The sequence below is a fragment of the Macrobrachium rosenbergii genome, chromosome 11 (genome assembly GCF_040412425.1).
Source record: "Macrobrachium rosenbergii isolate ZJJX-2024 chromosome 11, ASM4041242v1, whole genome shotgun sequence".
Taxonomy (NCBI): Eukaryota; Metazoa; Arthropoda; class Malacostraca; order Decapoda; family Palaemonidae; genus Macrobrachium; species Macrobrachium rosenbergii.
Window position 1 is genome coordinate 21,183,215 of NC_089751.1, and position 16,650 is coordinate 21,199,864.

The window sequence follows — 16,650 nt, forward strand, 5'->3', positions numbered from 1 at the left end:
GGGCACAAGATGTTACCCTGACAATTTGAACAAAACTTGTGGGTCTATAGCTGTAGGAGACTTGAAATGACCACAAGGATGCTCTAGCAAAGAAACATGGGAGTGCACACAAAGCTACATTCATCCAAGGGTGATATCCAGCTAACTTTGTAACTACGTGCATTCAACCATTCAGCCATGCATAAAAGATAATCTCCATTTAAAAGGCATTATACTTGGTACCCTGTAGGAACAAAAAATTATAGGAACCAATGAGAGGTTAGAATAAGGTAAGGCATTACTAGTTATTAAGATTCCCTTAATGATATGACACTTTTATTTACTGATTAATGGATCACAATGTATATATGTGAAGAGACTGCATAAGAATTCATTCTACTGAAATAAAAAATAGAGACTTCAATGAACTAGATTGGATACAATTACAAAGGATAGTTCTGTGTAAGACCTGAAAATTCAAGTTACTAATAATGACTAGGCAGTTGACAAAAACTAAGATCAAGCCAAAATGACTTTCACTAGCAAGAACAACTGGAATCCATCTCGGCTTCATCATCCTCTTGATTTAGTGTTTTTGCTCTGCCTCTCCGGCCAGGAAGACGACTGGAATCTACTGCCAGTTCCATTCTCTTCATAACTGCATCAAGGAGATAGTTAACAGCAGCTTCAACATTCTGGCCTGATGCAGCTGAAGTTTCAATATAGTGAAGCCTGGAAACAAAATTTAAGCAATGAAAGAGGTTAGGAGGCATGGATAGCAATATTAGGCTAAAAGCATCACAATTTTGCAACCTTACAAAGGTTATTACAGCTAATAAAACAAAATACAAATTACAATCCTCATTTTTAGTATGCCAACATCCTTTAAAGCAGGAACAAACCAAATGGCAAATAGCCGACTGACCTATTAAATTGAATAAAGTATAGCCCTGTATCACAAACCCACTCATCATAAAATAGCCTTTAACTGAGTGGGACACATCGTGCACAGAGCACTCCAGTTCTTTTCTGTATGTGTTACAGAAAAGATGACTGGAATAACCCAGAGGCTAATGGTCTACAATTTCCAATGACATCTTCATCCATCACCATTTCCACTGCTATCAACAAGGCCTGAGATTACCAAAATTCTGGAGAATGCCCTTGAACAAAAGCCTGTATCCATCCTGGAGGACTAATATGACCCAAAGCTCCACTCCCTGTTGCTGCCACTTTGCCCAATGGCATGACAAGAAACTTTCTACTCATGGCAGTGGGGAAAGGGGGATTGCCACTTTCAGCGACGCCTCCCTTCTTACCCTTTCCTCCCTTCCTGGGCTGGCCAGAGAAAAGAGGACAGGGAGGACTTCTCACCTTTCTTGGAAGAGGCAGAGGACTGGGCTACTAAAGCACAGGTTCTCCAGTACACCAGACATAAAGAGCTTGGATGAACCCAAAGGTTTAGTGATTGGCACCTTTGCCCCCTGCAAGGGTTTGAAGGACACAGCACAGCTGAAGATGAGCTCTGGAAATCCTCCCTCTGAAGCTCAACCATGGCCTCTATATTTTATGGATGTTAGAGAAGAGGTGAGCCCAACACCAAACTGTTCTGCAATGGGAAGCTACTCTTGAGGGACAGCTGACTACAGAGCAATTACAGAATTCTCTCTCTCTTGCAAGAACCAGGTTTGCCCATTGCTTGGCGACCTGCACCAAGAAGGTAAGGGCCCTCCTACCACTCGACACCAGCAACCTCGGATGTTGCTCTTGTCTGAAGGCAAATGTTCATCCACTAGAGACAACCTGCAGAGATTCACCATCACTAACTCCAATGCACTGGCTTCCACAGCATTAAAAGAAAAGCCTGAGAGTGTCGTGAGTAAGTTGTTTGTCAGCAGGCAAACTGATACAGCCAACAGCAATGGAGTAGCCTCCAAATCCTCCAGAGTATAGTTCCTCCGGTGGTGTGAAAGTGATGAGGGGAGAAGTTTGCTCAGTCTGCTAGAGGTAAATGAACTCCTTGACCCACAGATCTGGGCATTCATTTCCCCCAAAACACAAGCCAACTGAGACCAATGCAGCCTGATAGATGGTCACACCTGCAGGGAGTTGCCCGAGTCTAGCTCAGTTGATGAAACCATGGGCAGATAACAAGCCAAGGATTCCTTCTAAGATTAATGGCACATGAATGAACAAAAATAACCTCTCAAAAATGGTGCTCTAGCTCAGCCTGAAGGGGTTCCAAAGGAGGTTCCTCAAGACCCTATAGATCCCCAGAGGTACGAGCTGCCTCTTCACCTGTAGAAGAGATGGTCACACCAGACTTTTTTAGCATGTGATGCCTCAAGAAGGTACAGGTGTTGGTGGTCTGGCATATGATCTGTAAGTGTTGTGCTTTTTATAAGCTCTTTTATTTTGGGTCTTTTATTGTGATTTTGTTTGTAATGATTTAAGATGGCCCTCCTTGAAGGTGGCAGGAGAGATACCTAGAGAGTGGTAGAAGTAAACCCGAAATATTATTGATGTGACCTTCCACCAGGCATGTAAACTCTTATATGACACTACCTCTCTTCAAATACATTCCTGAGCTGGTAGCTGGTTGCTTGCATACCCAGCGGAAGGATGCCACCACTCATATATCATGAGATGTAGCTGATTGCTGACATACCCAAAGAGAGGATGCCACCATTCATAAATCAGGATGACTTCTAACAAACATCCTAAGCATATCTCCTACTACTTTCAAGATGGGGTCATTTTTAATCATTACGAACAAAATCACAATAAAAGACCCAAAAGAAAAGACCTTATAAAAATGCACAAAAATTACAGACCAAGAGCTAGACTGGTGATGCCTTCACCTTCTTGAGGCAGTACAAATACTGGAAAACTAAGCATCAGCACAATAAAAGAAACCATATTTCTCCCCCCTATCACAAAGATAAATTAGTGGTAACTATCCTGGTGCTAAACACCTAGGCCATAGGGAAAGAAAGAGAGAGAAACACCAGATATCTTCATCTATCATACCAATCACACCAGTAAGTGGTACCCTGTCCAACACCCACCTCCAGCCAACACCATCGAATAGGCTTTCAGATAGAGATCTTGACAAAGGCCACACTATCGAGCAAGCAATAGGAGCAATGAATGACTAAAGCAATACTAGCAAACAAATTTACTTGGACAATCTACAGCAGTACCTCAACTTAACACTTTGGGACTCTGGCTTTCTGACAAGTAACATAGTCCGTTAAGTAATGAAGACCCTACACAGTATGATAGCCTGCACTTGAATATTTCTTAAAGATCTTACATCTTACAACTATTGCAGAGTTTTTTAACCTATATCTAACCTACACTTTACACTTAACATTCAGTTTAAGGGATTTATCTAAAAATATATCCTCTACAATGGCAGCATGACAAAATATAATCACCATAATGTAGCTAAGTACAGAAATCTGTTCATCATAATGTAGCTAAGTACAGAAATCTGTTAAGTTGAGGAGTTAACAAGAGCCATGTTTGAAAATAGCTAAGCTACATGACTTACCATTGTTATCACCAGGGTCTTTTGAGTAGCTACACTCGCCCCAAGAGCCACCAATAGCAAAAAAGTCACTCGTGGATAAGGAATGTCATGAGCAATTGCTGTTTTTAGGTAGTTACCCTTGCAAGCACATATCCGATCAAGCATGATTTGGTTTCAGCATGGCAAGGCCATTAACTTTAGTCACTGGAACTTTCATACCTCATTGTCTTCTCTGGTGGCACTCATAGCTTGGAATTATCTAGGTCCTTTAAGAATCTGAACTTTTGGCCAGAGAATTTGGCTTCCTATAATTTTATTCAGAATCATTAAGGTTTGTCCTTCTGGGGTTACAGGTGCCATACTGAACTCATGATGGTGGGAAGCAAACTCTCTGGCCCTCTTCAAGACTGCATTTCCAATCCTCCTCCTGAGAAAGATCCTCCAAAGAAGATGAATGATCAACATATTATGTAGTAGTTGTTTAATCAGGCCACTGAGAAAAACTGCTTGTTTGCTGTTACAGCACTGCTTTATAAATGTGAGGCTGGCTTGTTATTCCATTAAGGGGACAAAATTTCTCGACAACTTTCTATGGAAAGTGGAAGCGAGATAAAGAAATGAAATAGGTCACACCTAGCCCAATGGACCACACATGGTTTTTGTGATAGAGTATAATCACTCTCACTATCTGTAAAAGAATCAATCTTTGTATCTTGCATTTCCTGCTCCCTGTTTCCAGTCATCAGAGTGACACTTTCAATGAAGAGGCGTCAAGCAGAGACCATATGACCATAACAAATTCCATCATCTAGGATGTAGTGTCTATGTTATCAAGCTTAAAGTAGCCTCTTGTGCTTCTGTTCCACATAAATGACATCAGCAATACAAATGGTTGTTTTTCTATAGTACAGTTGTATTTGCCATTACTATGAATACATCAGGACCAGAAAGTTAAATAGGGATAACAAGGAATAGGAGCTTCCATGAACACCGTGACTTAAGTCTTTTCTTGGTACAGTACTAGGGTAGTTTGTAAATTAGTTAATAAAATCAACTAATTCTTAGTTACAGCTTACATCACAAAATTCAAGAAAAGTTACACCATCTCACCTAATGTCATTAATTTTTTTTACCTTGCCAAGCCTAAGTCTACAGCAGAATAACTGACAATTTTTTTTTTATACAGTAGTACCTTAACAGACTTTGGGTGTCCGACTTATTGTAAGTAATAAATGTAAGGTAAAATCAACTAATACTTAGTTACTGCTGACACTCAAGTGAAAATCAAGAGAAGTTACCCATCACATAATGTCATTAATTATCTTGCCTTGCCAAGCCTGTCTACCCTAGAATACTAAATCACAATTTTTATACTGTAGCACCTCAACCTAGGACACTTTGGGTACCTGATTTTCTGATAAGTAACAAAGACCCCTTATTATAGCCTGCACCCAAATATTTCCTACATATCTTACAGCTAACAGCAATTCCACATAGTTCCTAACCTAAACTAACCTGTACTTTCACTACCATTCAATTTCAGAGATTTAATTAAAAAAAGTATGGCATCTAAACTGGTTGCCAAACAAAACATAATGATGATAATGTAGCTGATAAGAGAAGAAGTCTGTTAAGTTGAGGTGTTCCTGCAACTCAGATTATTCATTCCATCAGGAACTAGTAACCATTTCAACATTAGCTCAAAAAATGGAGAAAAACAGTAACATATCAGAAACTAAGTTTGATTACTTTCAAACAACTCATTATGTGTAGAATGTCTCTTCAGGATCCTGACTTCATAGTTTAACTTTGCATAGGATAAAATCGTAATTAGAGCTAAATTGGTCATAATGGTTTTAGCTTTACTTTTATATATTGATACAACTGCTGCTATTCAGCCTCCTTCATAATCCCAACATGAAACTGGACTTACTGACCTCACAGAACCCCCCAAAATCTTGTTTTAAAAACTAAAATATCAAACCTATTTAATGTAAACATAATGAGACATGTAAAGCAGTTAACTTTATATTTCTAAAAAAAAAATGTTAGAATTCAGAAAGTTAAACAATAGACAACAAATCCTGTATTCCATTCTTAAATTACAAAATAACACATTCATGTGAATTATCAAGTCTACCATTAGAAAGAGAGGAAGTGATATGTTATTAATATGGTTATATGTTTAACTGGAAAAAATTACATACATAAATTGGAATAAATTACATACATAAATAATAATGTAAAAATATGATAGCTCTAAATCTGATACTTTTTTTTTCTACTGAATAATGCAACAAGCTTTGAACTGAACTGAATACAGGCAGTCCCCGGTTATCAATGGGGGTTCCATTCTGAGGGTGTGATAATAACCAAAAGTCAGAGAGTTTTAGCACTTTTTCGGGGCTTGTCGGCGCCGAAAAGCGCCAATTTTCAGTTATCAGCGCCAATAAGCAGAAATCAGCGATTTTTGGCGAAGATAATTGTCGATTTTCATCGTTAGACAAGTGCCATAAAACCAGATCGCCATTAACCAGGGCTGCCTGTATAGAGTTTACGCCACAGGCCAAGCACTGGGACCTATGAGGTCATTCAGAGCTAGAAAGGAAATTGAGAGTAGGTAGGTCTGAAAGGTGTAACAGGAGGAAAACCTTGCAGTTGCACAATAAAATATTTGTTAAGAGAGGGTGGATAGCGAGATAGAAGAATGACATGAATCGAGGTACAGTACAAGGAATGAAATGGGTTGCAGCTAGGGGTCGAAGGGACACTGCAAAGAACCTTTAGTAATGTCTACAGTACACCACGTGAGGTGCACTGATGGTACTACCCCCCTACGGGGACCATGCTTTGAAGAATAAATACCATGTACCTTACAAAAACATCTTTTCAATAGTTACCCAAATTTCTCTGCAACTTCCTTTGCTCGCTGCTCTGATATAATTCGCTGGTCACTCAAGTCTACTTTATTCCCACATAATATTATGTCAGGATTGTCACAGTATGCATGTGTCTGTAAAAAAAAAGTAACAATAACTTCCAAACTTATTTGAGAATAATTTTAAAACATTTATATTACCGATAAACAATTATCTTTATTTTATTTTAAATTATTATGACTGAAGACCATAAATAACATATTAAATGATTACCTAACCATAAACTTTTATATAACTACAAGACTGTAAATACTCTGTTCATAAACAGATAATTAAAAGTTATGTGGTAGACATACAAAGGTAATTATAAAATAATTAATCTATAGCATGAACTTCCCCCAAACTATGGACTTTATTATTTCAAGTTACAAGTCATGTGGAAAAACTACATATTTACCTAATTTCTAAGAAACACAATGAGCATTGTCTTGAATTTTTTATGAAACCCATGCTATCTTCATAAAATTAACTATAAAAATTTTTTAATCTTAAACAGTGCTTTGTAGAACACTGAAAATTAAAATTACCTCAAGTCATGACTTTTGATATAAATACTGAACTAAATCACACAACTAGATTTTTCATACAAATCCATCAATCATATAAATACGCATATTTGCAGTTTCAAATATCCCTGGACCCATAAGTTTTAGTCTAACAGACAAAAAAAAAAAGTATAGTATGTAGCTTATGCCACCTATGGATTCACCTCAAATTTGAGTAGTTTGGAAATGAGGCTGTGAGAGTTGTGGTTTAGAAGGCTGGATCTCTGTTTTATATATGACTGATGGGTCTTTAAGGTAACTTACAGTTTTTGTTCCATCACAACCCATGGTTCATATATTTTTCCAAATCATAATTTAGTTGCTGGAAGTACCAGAGTATATATACAAGTATCTGTGACACCCAGAACACTTGAGGACTGTTATGAGTCAGGTATGTAAGCTCTGATAACTCAAAATGTTCACAATCAAGATGAACCCACAATGTAAAGCAAGGTACAGTACTGTACTTGTAGTCTCCTCAAGTTTAACACAGATCCCCTTACCATTCACATGAGATGTAGATGCTGCTATCAAAAGAAATCTGTCTCATGTTACCATGAATGACTGAAATTCCGCTGTCTCTTGTTACCATAATAAATGAAGTTCCACAAAGTGGAAGGTGAAGACTCTCATTATCTTCCCCTAAAGATAACATAAGGCTCACCAAAACAAGAGATTCATCCATATTATGTTTACAGAACGACAGCAGAGTAGGCTCCATCTTAGTGGACTCGGCTCTCTTCCATAATGTACTTAGCCATCTGACTTGCAACTGTAGGTTCTCTGGATGAGAGCTAATAGGTAATCATATTTCTCACTACCTGCTCCAATGCCACAAAGACAAATTTTTTAGAGCTGTCACCTCTCTGATCCCTGGTTCTTCACACATACAATCAAACAGCCCCAATTGGAGAGAGCAGAAAGTCATCCTACTTAAGAGATATATGACAGGGAAGGGATGGTGAATGGTACTTTTGTATGGTCCTGGCTACTTGTTTACGTCTTCACTACAGACTCCAGAGAATTGACAGCCCCAACAATGTCCAACCTCTAGCATATGTGACTATTCAAACAGTGCAAGAGTCTTTTCTGACCCATCTGTCTCAAAGATGCAAATGGCAGTAGAAAGACTGTTTCCATTGTGAGATCTAACAATGATGCCTGTTGCAAGTGGTTCATATACAGACTATTCAAGATACTTGAGGGCTAGGAAAGGTACCAGTCAGGGGGATTAAGTGCCCCTCAAAGACTTCCTCCTTGAAGTGCTGGAGGAGCACTGCAATTCTGCTGAAGAACCCTAATCTAGGCTACAAAGTTCAAGTACTGCAAGAGGGCAGGTCTTGCCACTACTGAAGAGCCTTCTTAAATATTCTCTGAGGCTACAACCACATAATCGTCTGGTAGACACTGCTGACCATCACCTTGCAAGCTGCAGTTGAAACCACCACAGTCAAAAGCAGTTGTGAAGGTTGGCATCTCCAGTCACAAGATGCCTGGTTATGGTTTGACAAAATGTGGCAGGAGGATCCAGATTCCTGGATAATGGAGAACAACTCCCTGAGCCTGTCCTCTGTCCAGCAAACCATAGTCGATTCCATATTGATGTCCATACCCAGGTATGTAGCTCTTACTAATGGCACCAAGTTGGCTTCCCCAAGTTAACACAAATCCTCGGTGCAGACACAACTAACATTAATAGCAGTGAATGTCATTGCAATTCACAAGCTGTTGCTGCTATCACAGAAAGTTGTCCAGGTATCTCTGAAGTCTCATGCTGCCTCATGAACCCATGCTAAAACTGGTGCCAAGGTCCTGGTAAAGACTTGCAGATCAACTTCCCATCTGAAAAGTGGAACTCAAAACAGGAATAACTTCTTTGCCCAAATGAAGCAAAAGTATTACTGTACTTCAAAGATACAAGGACTAAGATGTGAAAAGTTTCTTTAATGTCAAGGGATGCTAGAAAGGCCCGTCCTACGGAATGCTGGAAACTCCACCGTCTCCATCTTACTCACTGTGCTCCATTAACATCAGAAAAAACCAAATACTGTATTGAAAAATCTACTAGTTAGTGACAAATTGGGCTGAACTTTCCCCATAACGTAAGGAGTGGGGTGGGAAGGATTCCCTTGCCTATTCAACATTTTCACTCCTGTACTGTATTTAACTTAGTAAAGCAATATATGACACTTTCAGCCTTTAGGGGGATCCTTGTCTCACTTGTCAAATGCTCTCAATCCTAAACTCCCTACAGCCTAGAGATTTGAATCAATGGGTTAGATGAAGAACACCAAATAACAGGTTCACCTCTATGAAATATATTATTTCAATTTTTTATATCCATATAAATCAACAACCTCTTATCTTTTAATTATGTTTAGAGGTACAGTGTTTTAATGTTGCTGGAACCAGGTAGCTTATTCAGCAACAGGAAATTTCATGTATGAGGAGAATTTGGACAGTTAGGTTTAAGGATGAAAAGAAATTAGGGGAAAGAGAGAGTAGAAAGACTTGTAACTTGATTCAGATCTAGGGTCTCTACATGGATTATTTCTCTTATGCTGTAACTGGTTAGTTGTGGTAGTGCAATAAAACAAGCATACAGTACTTACTACTAAATGTGAAACACTATGACTGGATGGCAAATTGTGTATTGGTTCTAACTGTGCAAAACTACCAAGAAAATGATGGTGAGGAGCTAATCTGGCTTACGTGCAACTAATGGTCCTACTGATCAAGTATCCAGGAATCTATGTGACCATATTCAACCAAAATGTCACACTCTACAGTAAAATCTGGGGAACAGCCCCACTATCTTGAAAGAGTGCACAGTTACAGCTCTTACATCAAAGACTCAGACTTTAATCAACAAATGCACTGCAGAGATACTTTAAAACAGACTTGCACTTCTCAACAGACATGAGACATGAAAAGTTTCTACCATTAAGGCTCTTTACAATTTTGCTCTAGTCAGGTACATGTAAGTGTTCTCTCTGGGTATGAAAAAAAAAGCATACTCCTGATCTTCTCTCATGAACTACCCTCAGTAGGCCTCTTACCACTGAATAATTAATATCGGCACTTATACATGGGTCGAGTTTACCCACTGTAATTCACATTTTATTCTTGAAGATACACAAGTCAATAAGCAACTTCAATTTAGTTTCTGAAGACTTGTCCTAAGAATGCATTGGGTTCCACTAAAAGGCTCCATAAAAAAGGGATTATGATCCACTTCACAAGTCTGTTTGTTGGATCTGACATTTCTCATCTTCAAAGTTCTGTGTAGTCCATGCTGATGAGTGTGAGAGATCCAAGAACTTATTGTGTTTCTATAATTTGTATTCCTTCATTAAGATCACCGAATCAGGATCCCCAAGGTCTTTCAGCATTTGGGCAACAAAATGGACTTACACTAACCTGAAGCAATAACACTGGTAAATATAAAATGAATAATGAAAAAAACACCCCCAAGATAATTTTCCCAGATGGTCACTTTTTCATAGGACAAGTCAAGTATCCTCAAGTTGCTGTGGATAAAAAAATATCCAGCTGAAGATTCTTGGCAATATATCATCCTGTTTTTTCTCCCTTGTTTCTGTGCATATTTCATAATCCAATGCAGCAAACATCTCTGTTGTTCGTGTCCTTTTTCTTCATAATTCAATTTAGCAAACATCTTTGTACAAAGTTGCTAATTCTTAAAATCTATCAAATGGTCATCATGACGGTACAGGGAGTGTAGAGCACTAGCAGAGGATGATGCACCATATTTTTCCTGAGAGTATATAGTACTATTCACACAACTGCACTTTAAAGTTTCTAAGGGAAACACGGCCAATTTTTCTGGCTGTGAAGCTAAGAAAATTGTCCATGATTTGGCCCTTTCACTTTTCTCCAAGAATAAACCAGGACCTCTCATGTGACTCCTACATCTAGTTAAACCAGTCTCCATGATCTAGAGGTGCTGGATTCTTTCATGAGGAAAAACCATTAAAAAGAACAAAGTATAAGAAGTTTCCTTTCAACAGAGTCCCATAAATCTATTACATGACTTACTATCTCCAGGTAATTACACTGAATGAAAGGAATGGAGAGGAATGAAAATCAATCAAGAGAGCAAAACTAAGTTATGATGACCAGAAGACAAGAAAAGCAAAAAGTTCAGTCAGGAATGTGCATCATGTGGAAGACATGAGGGGATTAATGCAATGTGCCCAATAAGGCATTCACACTTTTCTGGCAATACATATCATAAACAAAAGCAAGAATAGAAGTACAGTAAACCCCTGTATTCGTGGGAGATGCATACCAACCGCCCCCCCCATAGCTAAAATCCACAAATACTTAAAACCCCTCTAAAAACACTTAGAACTGCCTATTGGGATAGTTCACATGGAAAAAAACCAATAAAAATGCTTATACCAGAGTATTTTAATAGTTTTATCACAAAAAGTGCATTTAGTCATGAAAATATGAAAATGCAGTAATTACTGAATATTTCTCGATGAAAAATACTGCAAATGGGCGAACTTTCCGCGAATAATGTGTATACATGTATATGTTCCATAGAGAAATCCGGGAATAGGTGACTCCGTGAATCGTGAGAATGCAAATACGGGGGGTCTACTATATATTGATGATAACTGGCAAGATAAACAAGACCTAAACATCACTATACATAGATAGGAAATGGAGATACTGTGCCACCAACAGTGAATATAAAATAGTCAGTTTTACCATACTACAAAATTTCTTACAGATATTCAGAACATCTATAGAAGATTCTTCCAAGTCCCCTACAGAAGATGACCAAACATCAGAGAAAAGAAAAGTCCCCAGTCAGTCTTGCCCTCAGAGAACCATACTGGTGACCCAAATGAAGAGAGATACAGTTATTTAAGAAGGCAAGAGCTGGGTAAGCTTTGAATACTTTAGTAATACAAGAAGGCAAAACAATGGAATGGTAGGTAGGAAGATTATAACAGTCACCTTCTTTTGGGACTGGATGAACCATTGCATGTTTCCATCAGTAAGGATGAATGCTAGATGTAACAAGTAGGCAAAAGAGAGAAAGAAGGAGCCAGTTTACCAAAAAGCTTCTTAAGGAGGCATAAAGAAAAAATTACTGAACTGTAAGACATAAGATCCCAAAAGACTCTACCAGTAAGGAACACTAGGGATAGCAAGTATAATATAAAGGGGCAGAGTAAGCACTAGATTCACTCAAGAGAAGAGTTGGATGAAAAATAAGAGAGAGGGGTTTTTCACCAGAGCAAGACAGCTAATCTTTTCAGAATATTATTGACCAGATACTTTTTTTTCAGCCGGAGATGAGATCAGGATATCAGAAGTCATCTTAACAAACGAGAATGTCTTCATTAATTATCGTTCATATGACTGCAGTGTTCGGAAAGGTTATTTACCACCAAAATGATAATGAATTTTTAATTAAAAATGAATATTATGTTATCCTAAATATTATTACTACCATAATTACACTACCAATAAAATTTCTGAAAGGTTGTCTAACGATAAAGATTGCTGTGAACACAACCGTATAACTTGTTTACGTTTTGTTCGCTGGCCACTCACAGATAAAGGTTGATTTCACTGATATGGAATTATTCCTTGAATAGGCTATTTATTATTAAGATATGCCGATAATATATAAGGTGAAAATAGTTTTCCTACCTTTATTATCAGTTTAGTTCATAATGTGAATCTTTTCATGTATGTCAGTGGTTATCACATCTAGGCCGAGGCTAGCCTACCAATAAACATCAATTAGGGCACGAAAAAAACAATACTTCACTTCAAAAAACAATCGGCTTTAACAGACGACTTTCCCCCTTTATTAGTCCGTTAAAGCGAGGTTTCACTGTACAAAAGTACAATTCCTGGCATATAAAAAGGAGGCATGAATAGCAGCAGAATGAAAAGTAAGGTATGACTGATGCAGCTACTCTCTCAACCAGCTAGGTATGGAATGGGAGTAGTCTTTAGGAGCAGGAGCAGTCAAATTAAGAAAGTCAGATGGAAAGAAGAGAGGCCATGACTTGAAAAGAAGCAGTTAAGGAATTTACACATCAGACATAAGAAATTTGTGATTCCCCAAAACAGGAAGGGGGACTTACAGTCATCACTTTACTGATTTAAGCAACTATTCAGCACTTGGTTTGTTGCCCTTCACACAAAACATAAGTGTAAGTTGAGTATTAATTCTTACAGACACAAAATATTTAGCTGGAAGAAATAAAAATAAATTTCTACATATACATTACTGGTTTGGTAACCTGGTGCAGTATACATAACCAAAAACAAACAAATTTATTCTTCCACTAATCCTGGACTGCTCTGTTAAAGACAGTGGAAGTTGGGCAATTTCAACAAGGTTATATTTACAGTGGATGGGATGAAGCCAATTACATAAAGCCAGCTTAAACAAGTAATGTTACTGATAAATGAATATTCTCAACATCATCTGCCAATTAATTCCCAAAATATTACGGTAGGTATGACAGAAAATCTTGTACCTGATGTCGGTATTTGTACAAATTACAAAACACTGCCTTTAAGACCTGTTGCTTTTGTATTCAAAGAACCTACCAAATGAAATTTAGCAAGACTGTCTCATTCCACATGGAGTGAGATGCATCTAATGTGGGAAATAACAATCATTCTTTCACCTCCCTCACTCTGAAATTATCAAATTATCTCCTCCATCATCTCTTGTCTATAAAAAAGGGTGTTCCCCTCATAGCTCCATTCAAGAAGTATCAATCTTTTTGCCCATTTCTCAGCTGCTCACCTCTTTTTGCCTTGTTTCAGGAAAAATTTTGTAAGTGGTTTGCATGGGAACTTGGGGGTAAACTTCAATCCCTCATATTTCCAGTTTCATCACAAATCAGTAACACCCCCATGACTCCCAGGTTTTTGGTTTATCTTTAAGGATTTCCTATTACTTCTAATTTATTATTTCATATGTATGACTTGGCATGCTGTCTGTTTCAGCAGTACAGCAAGCAAAGAGACCCACTTTATAAAACGGTCCTTTGGTCTTCTCTATGAAGGTTTTCCTCAGTTTCTGTGGGGATACATGAATGCTCACCATTGTAGTCTTGACTGACAGTTGCTAAGTACCAATTTTGTATTGCTTGAAGGAGAGTTTTCAACAACCATTCTTCTTCAGGTATACATTTACAATTGTATTTCGAAGTTTTTGTACATATCTTGTGTCTGTGTGTGTGTTTTATGTCTGTACTCTAGCTAGTCAATTTAGTTTCCATTTGATTCACAACTGATTTTTGGTTTTTCTTTGGTACTTGAGTTTACTTTTCTCTGGTTAAGTGCACAGAGAACTGCTTTTTTATTTTACTCCGGGGATTTTTGTTTTATTTACCTTTAGAAAAGTTTCATCTTAAGTTAGCCTCATTCAATTTGGTACCTTACTGTACTGTTGTCTTAATTTAGCTTCCTTAGGCTTTAACATTTTGTCTGTGTAGAGTTCTTTAGACTTAGTTTTACATTTTCGCTTTAGGTTATTAGTAATTTTGTATGTCTTCTCTACTAACTCACCATTTGGTATGGGTTAAAAAAATCAGCCAAATTTCTCTGTTAGTTTCCAATCTCAGACTTCATCAGTCAGCTTAATTTCTCTGTTCAATAATCTCCAATCTCAGTTTTTGCATTTCTTGTGCTTACAGTATCTTCTCTTAAGTCACTGTTTTCCATATTATTTCTTTGTAATTTTACCTTGTATTTGTACCGTATTTCTTTGCTTCACTGTTCTTCTTTCTGATTTGTAATGATACCATGTGGTAAATGTTCTAGTCTACCTAATACCACATGCAATTCATATACAGACTGACTTTAGAAAGACACGTCAGCTATGTAGTAATTATTAGGTTAAGATTTGTTACCCTGAACTCATTCACCCTACCAACAATATGTGATTGATAGAGCAGTGGAACCTTTTTCCAGAAGTGTTATTAGAGTCATATAATAGTAAGTCTGATGTCTCTTCTTCAGTTTATGAGTCTTGGTTCCAAATTTCTTGCTCTTCAGTAAGGATCCTGTCTCCATTTCCTATCAAGGATGTTCTTACTTCCTCATATGAGATGTTGGCCAGCCAGCCTAGCTTCCACCATGTGCCTCTCAGTCCTATATGGATCACAGGCTCCTGTGATGGACCCTGCTCGACACCTGCTGCCACAGAGCTTGCCATCCATCATCGCTTCAGCTGTTTCCTAATGCCATTCTTGCCAATACAGCTGAAAGTAGTGTAGTTCCAGGAGTTCCTTTTAAGCTCTCTACAGGAACACATGCAATGACTGACAGAGAACCCACTTCTCCTGCCGGCTAAAACTGGCAAGACACTTGGACTCTTCTCTGTTTCAGAGATGATGCTTGCTGTTGCCAGAAAGGCCAATACCCATTACCTTTCACATAAAGCTTCACACAGTTTAGACTAGTTCAGAGCAACATATCAAACCACTCCAAGGTATCTTCAAAACACATCCTTCTTTGCCTGTTTCCTCTTCTTCTGGGGACATAAGCACTTAACAGAATCATCACCATAATCATGAGCATTTTTGTTCTGGTAGCCATTGATGTAGTCTCTCAAGTTCCTGAGATTTCAGTCTCTCCAATGATCAGCCCATTTGTGATCAGAACTCATTAAAACATCACTCGCCACATTAAGAAGGCCCTGGAAGGATGGTGGTATATTGACAGAACACCTGGGATACAAAATGTTGCAGAGAGAAGTGAACAACTTTCCTACCAGGCCACCAAGTCCTCCTCCTACAAGGAAGATGAGAAGGCCCTCCATTATATTATTCAGGAAAATGTCACCCCTAACGTAGTCAACAAAAAGATCATGCTCATCATCTACTGCTACAATGACGACAAAAGGCATTAAGAACATCCTCGCTCATATACATGACAACCTCGATCTGTAAGTTGCCTAATTCAAGGGCATCCTTATTACAATATTGGTATGGATATTATGCATGCCTCTATGGGAATTTCATGCCAGGTTCAAAAAGGAACTATGTATTCATCTCCAGCTCTGTGACAATATAGAAAGTAATTGGTTGTAAAATCTTGGAACAGAGCTAAGAACTGACTAGGCTGGAAATATTAGAGGCCTGATATGTCTGACTAGGCTGGAAATATTAGATGCCTTATATGTCTATCTTTAATATCACAAATGAAGTCTTGATACTTCCTACCCTGATGCAATGATTTGGCATTGGTTCTAACATGAAACCCACCAGCCCTCACAAACCTGATGGAGCATTAGTATTTTCATCACAGCAATAAGGATCTATCTTCCACAGGCTGAGGCTGCAGCCAATCACAATCCGCATAAAAGAAACAATAATGCCAGCAGGTACTGTACTTCATAATCAATAGGCAAGCAGCCCAAGAGAGGACCTCCCCATAATCACTCACACTCCACTTGATCAATTAAAATTCAGCCTCAATACCTGCATTCCACTTTATCTTTAGTATGTGCCTGAGGTTAAGGTAAAATGTTAGCTGAAATATAAACTATCATAAGCCAGTTGTACAGTAGTTATTATTATTACTGTAGGAATTATGGAAAAAACTACCCATTCAAAACTCTTCAAGTACACTAGCAGAA

General features: G+C 38.1%; 1 protein-coding gene across 2 annotated transcripts in view; it reads right to left on the reverse strand.

Annotated features, from left to right (window-relative positions):
* Nucleotides 1-298: 298 nt before the first annotated feature.
* Nucleotides 299-16,650, reverse strand: part of Rab27 (RAS oncogene family member Rab27) — a 47,704-nt gene continuing 31,352 nt past the window's right edge. For both annotated transcript variants that reach the window (XM_067111308.1, XM_067111309.1), the window contains exons 5-6: nt 6,415-6,527; nt 299-711 (exon numbers count right to left, since the gene is read on the reverse strand). In XM_067111308.1, coding sequence (XP_066967409.1) covers nt 519-711; nt 6,415-6,527 — 306 coding nt within the window. In that variant the 3' untranslated portion in view covers nt 299-518. The remainder of the gene's footprint in view (nt 712-6,414; nt 6,528-16,650) is intronic.